General features: G+C 35.8%; 1 protein-coding gene across 1 annotated transcript; it reads right to left on the bottom strand.

Annotated features, from left to right (window-relative positions):
* Positions 1–7,177: 7,177 nt before the first annotated feature.
* LOC110750316 (heme A synthase COX15) lies at positions 7,178–10,469 on the bottom strand. The gene is made up of 7 exons (XM_021950616.2): positions 10,164–10,469; positions 9,336–9,634; positions 8,732–8,957; positions 8,405–8,650; positions 8,187–8,297; positions 7,589–7,720; positions 7,178–7,474 (listed from the first exon to the last, which is right to left on the bottom strand). The coding sequence occupies exons 1-7, from the start codon at positions 10,326–10,328 to the stop codon at positions 7,304–7,306; spliced, it is 1,350 nt and encodes a 449-aa protein (XP_021806308.2). The 5' UTR covers positions 10,329–10,469; the 3' UTR covers positions 7,178–7,303.
* Positions 10,470–12,930: the final 2,461 nt, after the last annotated feature.

The raw sequence follows: 12,930 nt of genomic DNA, 5'->3' as shown, positions 1-12,930 counted from the left end.
CAGATAAAAGTGCTTCAGTATAACTGTCTGATGAGTTTGGCGTGCGATATAGTTAATCATAGAAGAGAATGATGATAATCCATGCACACAATTACAAATTCTTTAGAATTAAAAATTTTAATCTCATCAAATTATACAAATTCTGGAGTATCAATATTTTTATTTATTTATCATTTGGTGGTGTGAATTCAAATTTTGGATATTTCAGCATTATGAAAGAACCATGCATCAACTAAGGTGGTTGGTGTGAGTGGTTCGGTACTCTCATTCCTTAAGAGAGGTTAGGGGTTCGATCCTTGCTCTCGTATGGAATCACCACTTTGATCAGCACTTTACCTTTTATGGGCTGACCCGGTGTGAGTATGGATTAATCTGGGTTGTGATTAAGGCTTAAAAGTGCCACCTATAATTGAGGTCCATCCAGGACCACCTCGTGATTCAGATTAAAAAAAAAAAACGAGTTTTGACACAACCACTCCACTCAGTAACTTTCGAGAAAAAGAACAGTGGAAGAGCTTTGACGCTTCAAAAAGCCACGTTTGCCCTGATTACCGGAGAGACCACAAATCAGATATGGAAAACGAGGGGGACCCAGTCAACAACACTTTATTAGTTGCTCACAGGAAACAAAAAGCCCAAAAACCAATTAAGACTAAATGATAGCCTTGACCCCAAAGTTGGGTTTTTTATTTTTTATTTTTTTAATTAAAGCGATGATTTTATGATTTTTCATTTGACCCTTCTTATTTGGAATGTCATGTGGTTACCTGTGAAATTTCAACCAAAAGCATTTCATTAATAAAAGAAACCTAGGTCATGTATGGTTTAATTTGTGCTCATTATCGAAGTAGATTTTATAGTGGGAAGTCTATAGAACATAATCTATTAATGGGCTTTTTATTAATAAGTACATTTTAGTATGACATATTATATAATTATTTGCTAGCCTCTTCGCACACGTTTCCGCATCTGCGAGAGGCTTTCTTTAAAAATATATATATAAATTTATTTTAGAATTAAAAAAGATAATGGGTAGTTGTGTTCCATAAAAACAGGATCCATTATCTGATCTTTTTTTTTTTAATTTTAATTTTTTTAAATATGAAAAAGTGTGAATTTACCATACTATCATTATTTAATTAATAATTTCAATTCTTAATACTTGCATTAATCAATGGCATTTTCTGGTATTTTGAATGTTTTACCATTCTCTTCCTTTTACTTTATATATATAGATATACAGTTTATTTGGAGGAAAAACTCCAAAACTAGTCACTTGTAGTTTTCTAATAACTGGTTCTTAGTGTGTTAAAAAATTTCGAAAACCAATTAGAAAGAGTTCATCCAATAATTATTCAATAATCTAAAGCGAATTAAATAAAAAAGCATCCCACCCAAATATTGTTCATAAAGCATACTTATGTCAATAATTATACATAGCATTTTTATTGCATAATTAGTAGGTTTTTTTTATTAAATGGTACTATCAGCATACCAAATTAATTTGAACCGAAAATAAGTGGTTGACCGATCCAAACGATTAAAGATTCTAATAGTCGGTTAACGTAAGAGAAATTGATCTACCAAAAATTTTGGTTTGGTTAACGGAAGAGCCTTCTACTGTTTTGAACCGATTCGTATTTAGGCCTAGTTCAACATGAACGATAACATGGGGCCCCTGAAAGTGGGGCCCCACATTAATTATTATTTGATAGTAATATAGAATAATGCTATTCTTACCACATTTATACATCACATTCTCATACCATCTTATGTGGCAGATGAGGTGTACAACCAAATCAATTAAAAAGTGTCAATAAATCATAAAAGAAAAGAAAATGTTAAATTAGTTTTAAACGTCACACAAACAGAGAGTTTCAAGAGAGATAGAGAAACTGCTAGTCTTTGTGAAAGAGCATAGGAGGGTACAATGGGAGCTTTATACAGCTCCAAAGAAAGAAAATGTTAAATTAGTTTTAATTGATGTGGTTGTACACCTCATCTGCTATATGAGTTTGGTGCGATAGTTAATCGTTGAAGAAAGTGATGATAATCCATGCATACATTTACAAATTCTTTATAATAAAAAAAATTAATCTCATCAAATTATACAAATTTTGGAGTATCAACATTTTTTATTTATCATTTGGTGGTGTGAATTCAAATTTTTGATATTTCTGCATTATTATATCTTGTTTTAGACGAGGAGAACAGAGCTCAGAGAGAGAGAGAGAGAGATTGAGCAGACGAGGAGAGAAGAAAGAAAAGAGGAAGAAGAAGGAAAAATAATAAAGAAAGGGAGATGAGGAAAAATAATAAAAAGAGAGAGAGAAGAGGAAATGGAATTTAAAAAAAAAAAAAAAAAGAGGGTGAGATATGCAATTGGTGCAGATCCAATGGTCAAAACACAAATCCGAAAAAGGGGACAAACGGGAGGAAAGAGAGAGAAGAGGAAATGGAATTTTTTTTTTTTTTAAAAAAAGAGAGGGTGAGATGCAATTGGTGCAGATCCGACAGTCAAAACACAAATTTATAATGGATTCGCATACTTCAACTCCGTAATTTTAGCCATGTCCACAAAAGAAAAAGAACAGTAGAAGAGCTTTGAAGCTTCAAAAAGTCTACCAGGGGAAGCACGTTTGCCCTGATTAAGCAGAGCATGCATATATGCCTTCTAAAAAAAATAAAATCACAAAATCACAAAAAGACTGGAGAAGGAGGGGGTGTGGGGTGGTGGTGGGGGTAAAGAGGATCTTCACTGAGTCTAACATGAGCCTCTCCCAAATTTTTATATTTTGATTTTTTTTTTTTCGCAAGCAACACTACGGGACGGGACCTAAAAGTATTTGCTCTTAACACTTGACCTAAATTGCACAGCAAAATGATTGGCCTTTCTCCATAATAGTACAGAATCACTCATTATATAGATTTGAATTCAACCTCCAACGTTTTGCTTAATTCGGTGTATATGCACCTTAAAACTTTTGATTAACATTGTTAGTTCTTTTGCTTAAAGGATTCAACATTTTCCTAAGAAAGAAAACCCAGTCAACAACACTTATTAGTTGCTTATAAGAAACAAAAAGCCCAAAAACCAATTAAGACTAAATCATAGCCTTGACCCCAAAGTAGCGTTTTTCCTTTTACTTTTTCCGTTTCTTTTTTTTTCTATTAAAGCGATGATTTTATGATTTTTCATTTGACCCTTCTTATTTGGAATGTCATGTGTCTTCAAGTCTTTTCCTACGTTTTCATCACTACAATCTGATATGTGGGCTTCACTTCCACGCATGCAAATCTGGCAAAGCAAGAGTTTGGCTTTATCTGTGAAATTTCTTCAACCAAAAGCATTTCATTATAATGAAAGAAACTCAGGTCATGTGTGGTTTAATTTCTGCTCATTATCGTAGTAGATTTTATAGACCTTTTTTTTTTTTTTTTGTGGTCGAAAATAGTAGATTTTATGAATAATCATGGTCACAAGTTTCAACTTAGCCATTGGCATTCATGAATAATCATGTGTAGGTTTTCTTTGTTTAGGATCTTCTCATCTTTTTGTTATTGGTCCACCAAATTTTGGCCAATTTTACATTCACGAAATCAACGGAACAAACAGATGGATGGGAGCAGGTAGAGACTGCAGGCTGCTGTGACTGTAATCATATCAAGTAATTATTCGAAAAGAGTTCATCCAATAAGTATTCAATATCATCTAAAGCGAATAAATATAAAAGTATCCCACCCAAATATTATTCAGAAAACAACCCTAAAATGAGACCAAATCCTAAAGTGCTAAGGCTTTTAACTAAAAGCTGTTTCCATAATTCGTTACACGAAGATGTGATGTCGAGAAAACAACGTGACTTCTTATTTGTAGTCAACTAGCATTAGTAGTAAATATTTTTGTTCTCAAGAGTTTTTGCTACTTATTGTTTGAGATTATTATTTAACCAAATAATTAATTGCAGCCATAGTTATGTCAATAATTATACATAGCATTTTTATTGCGCAATAGGTTTTTTGTTAAATGGTACCATAGGTCTACTAAATTAATTTGAACCGAAAATAAGTGGTTAACTGATTAACCATTCTAATGGTTGGTTAACGTAAGAGAAATTAGTCTACCGAATGCTTTGATTTGGTTAACGGTACGGAAGAGCCCTCTATTGTTCCGAATCGATCCGTGCTCAGGTCTAGTTCAACATGAGCAAGAGCATGGGGCCCCCTCCACATTAATTATTATGTGATAGTAATTGGGACTGATGCATTAATATTGGCTTTTCATGTATTAATATTGGCATCAATTGAGCCAAAAAAGCATGCATTGTTTGAAAAGGCATAGGCCATGTGCACGTTCTCACTATATATATGAGTTGTGAGCATGCAATAACATTTGTGCGTACGTTGTTTGTTATTGTTTTTCTTGCCTTTTAATTTTAAAATTTTAACATTTGTGCGTACTTATGTTTCATTTGCAGACCAAACAAATAATGTATTTCTCATTTTCTGTTTGTTATAATTTATTTTTTATCAATCACTCAACGTTTTGTTTTTCAATCACATACAAACAAAAGGGGGTGGTTTTGGGTCTGGGGTTGGGTTGCCAAAGGGGATTCCGCGACAGTGCGGACATGGATGGTCTTGGGTCTTCGGGTGGGTTTCAAAAGGGGAGACAGCTACGGCTGTGGGGAGGGGTTTTTTAAAAATATACATATTCCAATAATTTAACATAAAATTGGATGAAATGTTGAGAATTTGGATGAAATTAGTTCGAGTCATTAATTTTCTAAAAAAAATATCAAGAAGTAAATTAATAATTAAGTACAAGTTCATGGGTAATTTGGCGAATAATTAATAATAATTATTGACATTGTTTTCCGTTTTCACCTATAATCGGTTTGGCTTGCATGTATCAATAACTTCATGGATTGCGCCTGATGTTCAAGGAAATCACTTGAATTTTAAATTGTAAAAAGAATGATGATGATGATAAGCTTATATATTTAATGCTAAATAAGAAATCGCTTGCCGGGCCCTTCCCCTTCAGTTATGAGAAATCCATTGACAACGTGGGAGAATATCCTTTGAATTATGAGCAAAAGGAAGAAAAACGATTATTATTATTATTATTTTTATTTGTTAAAACTGGAAATGGCTAACGCTTCGACCAAAATCTGAGTAATTAGTCAACAACCAAAATCTGAGTAATTAGTCAACAACCAAAATCTGAGGCGGTTTGGGGGCGTGTAAAGTGGAGGACGAACAGGGCCCCACATCAATCAATTTACCATCCTTTTAGTGGGTCATTGAAACGTTTAGTGAGATTAGTGAAAACTTTTGACCCACACAATTTTTCATTGGCTTTGCATGTCATGAAATCGACGATGATCAATTCCAAAACGACTGGGAAAATTTTCCAATAATCTTGTATACAAAGTTTCTTTTTTTATGTTGAGAAAAAATGGCATAAAACCTGATATGAATCAATGATTTAAACAAATTTCAAATTGGTAATGATTCTTTGTAAAAACCTTATATGAATCAATGAAATCTCACCCTTTATCGATACTAGTCTCTCTGCATGCGCTTCCGCGCCTGCGAGAGGCTTTTTAGAACTAAAAAAAGTAAATAAAAAAAAGGGAAAAAAAGGAAGAAAAAAAAGACACAAAGGAGATTTGAACCATTCCCATTTCCAAGACCTTAACCACCATATCACTTATGTTTTTGTGGTAATATGCTAAAATATTTATATTTATATTGGTGACATGTTAACAATTACATGCATAACTATTTTGGGGATTTATCATTTGATGACTACTCTTCACAATACACTTACTCTATACATAGAGATGATGAAGATAGTGAAAAATTTGAACCTTATAGGAACTCTATATGGTACTAAGTCACTCATGTATCTTACCATGCAATGTATTAAGTGTAAAATATTGTAGTAAATCATTATATATAAATGATTATGGTGTGTTTAATCTTTTTTCATTAATTACTACATATTTTCTAAACTTACAGTATTTGCCAGCTCGCTGTATAATCAACTTAAATTAGTTAAATCCATCATGCAATGTATTTCCTTCTAATTTTTTGTGATAAACTAATAGATAATTGACTAAATAAACATTCTCCAAAGTTTCAATAAAAATTTCCAAGTTTTTCTTACAATTTCCGTGGTTTTTATTCAATTTTTATCGATATTGATAATATCCCGATATTTCCATCGAAATTTCCGTGTTTTTGGACTATCGAAATTTTAGATATCATCGATATTTTAGACCTTGTTCTATAATGAGTGCCTTATCTGTTAGCCGATTGATCAAACTAATCAATTTGATCCAATAGTTAAAAAATAAGTCCCCGCTTTCGTATGGAGTCACCATTTTGGCCAACACTTTACCCCTTATGGGCCGACCCGGTGTGAGCGGGGATTAGTCTGGGTTGTGGTTAAGGCTTAAAGATGCCACCCATAGTTGGGACCCATCCAGGACCACCTCGTGGTTCAGACCAAAAATAATAATAATAATAATAAGCATCATCTAAGAGCCTTAGAATTCTTATAAAATCAACAACTTTGGGTATAGAGGCCCAAGCCCAACCTAACTCTGGATACTCTACATAATATTTGAATTTGATTTTTGCCGGCAGGGATGACATTCTCTAGCTGCCACTTGAAATGAAAGCTGGTGGGTGGGTCATTTCCTTTGGCGGTCGGAGAAAACCAGTTACCCTCACACACATCGCTCTTCCTCTTCAGCTTCCAACTCTTACCCAAGGGCTAGCTTGCAGTTATTTAGCCCAATCTTCATTAAATTTAATTACAACAAACAAATTATTAACGAGCTGCGTTACATTAATCACCGTTTTCTTTTTGTGGTATATGATTCAAATGAGACTGGGACTTCTGATGTAGATATAGACTAGTATCAACCATCACAAATACTTATGGTAGGAAAAAAACTCATATCAGAAATCATTCTACCGGAACCTATATCTATCACAAATTAATATTTCCCAACTGCAAAACTGCCCCAAAAACTCACTATGCTCCATCTCAGAATTAGGAATTACCACTTACCACTCAAAGGTGTCCTCGGTAAGCTGAAGAACTGGTGGTCACTCGATAACAATGGAATAATAGTCCGAACTACAAGCACATCTCTGCACATCTAGAAAATAACTCCCAGCTTGATCGCCAGCTATATATACATAGAGCACAACAATCCAATAAATCTTTTTGTTTCATCCAATTAAAATGTCAAATAGTTGTTCCAAAATTGTACTACAAAGTCATCTAGATTGTCTTTCCAACTTGAGGTAGAGATTTAAGAAGAGACGGTGATGGCCTACGCAAAGTGTGATTGAGAAGGATCATCAGTGTCAGGAGAGTCAAAGCCCCAGCTTGATGTGCTGTACCAAGCTCTACAGGCACATATGACAGCAGTGTAGATATTCCTAGCGTGACCTGCAACAATAACACAACGAAATGTGCAAAGCAATTAAAATCAACCTGGTCAAACTAAATAAATAATTCGAAGGAGAAGAGAAAAAAAAGGAATGAATTGGAAACCATATATACCTGAAGGCCAGCCATGCCTACAGCACTTCCAATCAAAGACCGAACTGCAGGATGTATCTCAAACTTCCTTGTTGACCACCACAAAGCACCAATTGAAAATAAAGTTGCAGTTGCAAGGATACGATGATCAAGCTACAAACAGGAAGAACAATAATTAATCACAACCCTACTTCATGTTTGAAATTTGAAAAGATTACAGAACAAGCTAATACGCAGTAGAAGATTTAACAATTCTATAATTTCCCAAAAGCATAGTCGCCTAAAGAAAATGGTTTTCATCACAAGAAATTACAGTGTAAGCTCAAAGAAGACACAGAAACTGCTGCTAGCCGAAACACAATTCAATGGCCTTAAAAACAATAACTTTTCTGTAAAGATTATAACATAATCACATTTCATTTGTTCCTACAGAAAACAGATGTTTTTTTTACTGAAGGAAGAAACTTAAAATAAGGCATCTTTCCAATTTTTAACTCCTTTTTTTTTTTTTGGTTGTAATATTTCCCTTGTCATCATAAAAGCAACCTTAGAGCTAACATATAGCAACATTAAGTCGCAAAAAACTAAAATAAAATATATTCTTTGGTCAGAAAGATACCTGCACAGTCGATGTATTCTCAAAGAAGTTCCGGATTAGTGGCTTCATGTCAAAAATATCCTCTGGGATCCATGTATCCCCCATCTTTGGAAAAGTATTATAAGCATGCCCCTGGAATTTTCACACACAAGCATATTTATATCTCCTACTCAGGAAAAGCCACATACCATCCATTCAGTTCATTGTGAAAGGCAAGAAGGAAAACAAAAATTACATACAGCATCATTCCCAGCTACAAATGCGCCTGAGACAGCAGTTACTCCGACGAGTAAGCTTACAGGAAGAGCAAGTCGCTTCACCTTAGCTGCCCCACAAACCCAAGCTAGTGATTCAGAAGGTGGTTCAGGCATTACAACAGAAAGACCTGTCCATAAAAGGCCACAGTATATAGCAAAGGCTGAAGTAAGATGGGCTGCAAGACGGTAAGGGCTTACTCTTGGCTGAGCATATTCAGATGCTGGCTCCTGTGAGAGAGAATTATTTCAAAAATCCATCGCTTTTATTAAATTTAAATCAAAACCACGACAAAAGAAACCACATCTGACCTCTAAACCACTTTTAACCATCCACCAGCCTATTAAACCCTGCCCAGCACCCAGACCAAAAAGAGCAGACAGTCTCAGTCCAAGTTGCACGGTAATATACCCCTTGCGGAGAAAATATGAGAAGGGCAACGCAAAAATAATTCCCAGTCCCCTTCCCCACATTCGATGTGCATATTCCATCCAATAGATGAATTTGAAATCTTCAATACTCATCCCTCGATTTACACTACATGAGATCAAGAACCAGGTAACATTATAAGGGTCCAAAAGAACTTCAACTCCCATTGAAAGCAACAATGTAATATCAAATATGTAATTCGTCAATCCTACAAATCTGGGTTAAAGTAAACTACAAAAAGCTAGATAGACACATGAACTGTAAAATTATCATCACTCATATAGTCATTCAGTTCAAAGCACACATTTTCTGTTTTGCTTCCAGCCAATAGAGGATTGCATTTGTAATCAAACTTAATCAATTCTGGAAGACTTTTAATGTAATTTCAAGTTTAGAGGCAGATCACTATGAACTACAAAGTGCTAAAAATGAAAACTAAAACGATTGCTGCAAAAATGTACAGTGCTGTTTCCACTTTGCACTAACCGCTTATACTCAGGGGACTGCTTGTACTTCTCAAACTCAAGCAACCAATCCTCATCTGAGAGAGGAGGAAGCCCCCCAGTAAATTTCCAATCAGTCATCGAAAGACCAGATCGCGTTAGTCGTGTAATACCTCCAAGTATCACCATACTAAACACCCATGCAGCAGAGCCAAAAAGCCAAATGCCAACCATTTTCTGAGCACGAGGTCCTCCATTTACTAGAAGCTTCAATCCCTCCTTATTTCCGATGCCTACAGAAGCAACAGTGGACACATTCCTTATAGATGGTACATAGTTACCCTGAAAATGGCATAAGAAACTTCCTTTTTATTTATTATTTCACAACACATCCCAGCCTAACTAGTTAAATTGCAAAAATTTATTTTTGGTGCATTTATTCACCATGGGAAAAGGAGTTACTTCAAAAATTGATAGTCAACCTATAGAAAATAAAGATTAAAAGCAGCTGCATTCGATGATATGCTAAAACTGAAAACCCGTAGTTCCCTGATTCTCTAATTCCAATCTATATCTTTTTCCCATTGGTTACAATAACAAAATGAAACTAAAAAATCCATTATTTCATAGTTAAATCTCAAAATTCTTAACTGAATGGTTTTGATTATCAGAAATAAATACTACTCAAATAAAAATTCCACAGCTGGAAATGAAACTGCAAAGCTTGTCCCAGTTCTGAAAAGCTTCCTTAATTCCGCATTCACAATCCACCATCCAAAATCTAAAGCACTGAACTTTAATATACTTTTTTCGAAATTACTTTCCAAAAATGAATTCAAAAGAACTTTAAAAAACAAAGAGAGAAAGGAACCTTAGAGAAAGATCGAAAGCCATCCAAGCATTTGCGTGTGGCTCCAGTAGAGAATAATCGATAAGATTCCTCGTTCAGAACCCTAGACGGCGTCGTTCCCCTGAGATTGTACAGAGCTTTGCTGTTGTTCTTCACAAACAACGCTACGACTCGGCTCCGAAACATTTCTCTCTCAACTCTGAAGTCTGAAACTGAAAGGGTTTAGGAGCGGTTTTGGTTGTTCGCGGCTAATTTTATGCCTTCTTTCACTTGGACCAGCAAATGACACCGGTTTAGGGACCCCTTTAAACAAACGAACACGTGGTCTATCTTCAACCCACGTAGGAAGTTTTCATGTGAAAAACCACAAAGTTTGATTGCAAGTAACCCACAATAGATAACTTAGGGCTAACGACATTATACCCAATTAAAAATTAAAGTAAAATATTGCAGAATCAAACCCACCATCCAAGATTTAGAAGGCATTATCAAAATCGGACACAGAGTTTTAATTTCCTCAATTTGCACTCTAACATTTTAAGATTGTATCAATTTACACATTTCGTTAATTTGACTATAGAGGGTCTGCCAAAACTCAAGGCCCACAAAGAAATACCAGATGTGTGTCTTGGTGGGTGTGACAGTAGATCTAGACGTGAGGGATCACTCATGATCATATCAGGTGGTGATAAGAAGCAAAATTAGAAAATTAAAAAAAAAAATCCTAAGATAGTTTACACCAGAAATTTTCTATATAGGCCTTATGAGGATTAATGACATGATACGGGCCCATTTTTGTCACAAGCTTGGCCCAACTGACCAGATTACACTTCCAGCAAGGAGGGCTGGGGGGGGGTGTTTGGGCCAAAATCCGTTTCCAGCAACAAAAAATTGCCTAGGCAGAGTGTGGGACCCAGCAACCTAGGCTGGCCCTAAGGCAAGGCTGGCCTGAGGGCAAGGCTAGGGATGGCAACGGGCCGGGTAGGGGCCAGGTATGACAATACCATCCCTGTCCCCGCTCTCCATCCCCGCCCCCATCCCTGAACCAATCCCTGTTTAATAGGTTTTGGGGAATCCTCGTCCCCATCTCCGTCGGGGGACTATCCCCCATACCCGCCCCGAATCCCCGATTTTTTTTGCATACAAAATATTTATCATACATTTTAACATTAAGTTTCATATTAAATTATCATTCAACGCATTCAAATTAACTATAAAGTTTAACTCAACTATTTAAAATCACATCAATATGAAAATCCAGAGAAGATTAGGAAGAATTAGGAGAGGGATGTTAACTTAGGGTTAAACGTAAATATTATAATTGTATATTTATTTATTTAAATATAAACATATATATTTTCGGGTCGGGTTTGGGAATGGGGATGCCAATACCATCCCCTCCCCATACCCGTCGAGGATTTTTCAAGTTCGGGGATTCCCGTACCCGTTACCCGTTTGGCCCCAAAATCTCTCCCCATTAGGGTCGGGGACCTGGCCCCGCGGGGATTTTTGCCATCCCTAGGCAAGGCTGACGTCAGCATTTTTTACGCGCCTGCTATAGTACCCCAACAGCTAGCTTCTACCTGTCGGCGCCTGCTATCGAAAAAATATTTTAAAAATACCCAAAATTTCTGAATTTTGTTTTCTATAAATACCTACCAAAACTCTTCACTGTAAAATTTCTGAATTTTGTTTTCTATAAATACCTACCAAAACTCTTCACTGGTGTACAGATTACCTTATTTTCATTTTCAACATTTAAGTAAATGTCTTTGTCCTTTTACTTTTATTTATTTTTATATTACTCCATTTACTTAAGTTTACAATGTAAATAAGGAAGTAACCCCCATTTGGATTCAAATAAAAATACTAGAAAATCAAATTCCCACCAAATCAAAATATGAAAAATCGGTTTTAGTGAAAAATACGATTTAGGCTAAAAATAATGGCTCATTAAGTCAATATATACTTCATGCTAAAATCCCATAAAATCAAGTTTTCTTATTTGATGTGTAAGGAACAAAAGCTGCCAAAAATTATCTTGAGAAAATTATTATTCTGAAAAATCATTTTTCATACTTAGTCAATATTGCACCTCCGCTAAAAAATTTCTGGGTCCACCAGTGCACGTAGGAACCCAAAAATCTTATCCGAAAATATTGTCCAAATTAATTATTTAGGTAAACAAATTTGTTAAAAAAACAAAAAAATGAATAGTATTTGCCCTTTGCCATGGCAACTGCTAGAAACCAACATTGCTTTTTGCAAGGCAAAGGGCAACTGCTGGAACTGCTCTTACAAACCCAGCTTTAAAGGCCCACGGCCCAGTCCAAGACAGTAAAGGTCCGGGGCCCAAAAGAAACCGGAAGTCTTGATCAAACTGTGCGAGTGGCCTAGGGCCCAGTGATCGAGGTGCGGCCCACTCAGCTGTGTGCCACATTTGCCCAATCTCTCAATTTTCAATTCAACCTAGGTTGAAATGGAACCACGCCCTACGCCCAAAATCACGGTCCTTCGCCAAGTGAGAAGACGTCACGTTTTAAATTCGCACTGCTCAATGTCATTGTTACCCAAGACCCGACCCACGTGCTTGGAGCCTCGCTACAGTCCAAGATTCAATAACCTCATTAAAATATCTAAATTCGGCCGCACTTTATGCCACATTGGCCAGCTCACGATTTGCTAGACCCAAGACACCTGCACATGCCTTGAAGGAGCCAACACTTCCCCTATAAATAGAAGACCCCTATCAACGGAAGAAAAGTTCAAATACCAAATCAAAAAGCCT

Source organism: Prunus avium, chromosome 8, assembly GCF_965620075.1.
Source record: "Prunus avium chromosome 8, drPruAviu1.hap1.1, whole genome shotgun sequence".
NCBI lineage: Eukaryota > Viridiplantae > Streptophyta > Magnoliopsida > Rosales > Rosaceae > Prunus > Prunus avium.
The sequence above is the reverse complement of the archived record's forward strand: the minus strand, read 5'-3'. Positions and strand labels throughout refer to the sequence as shown.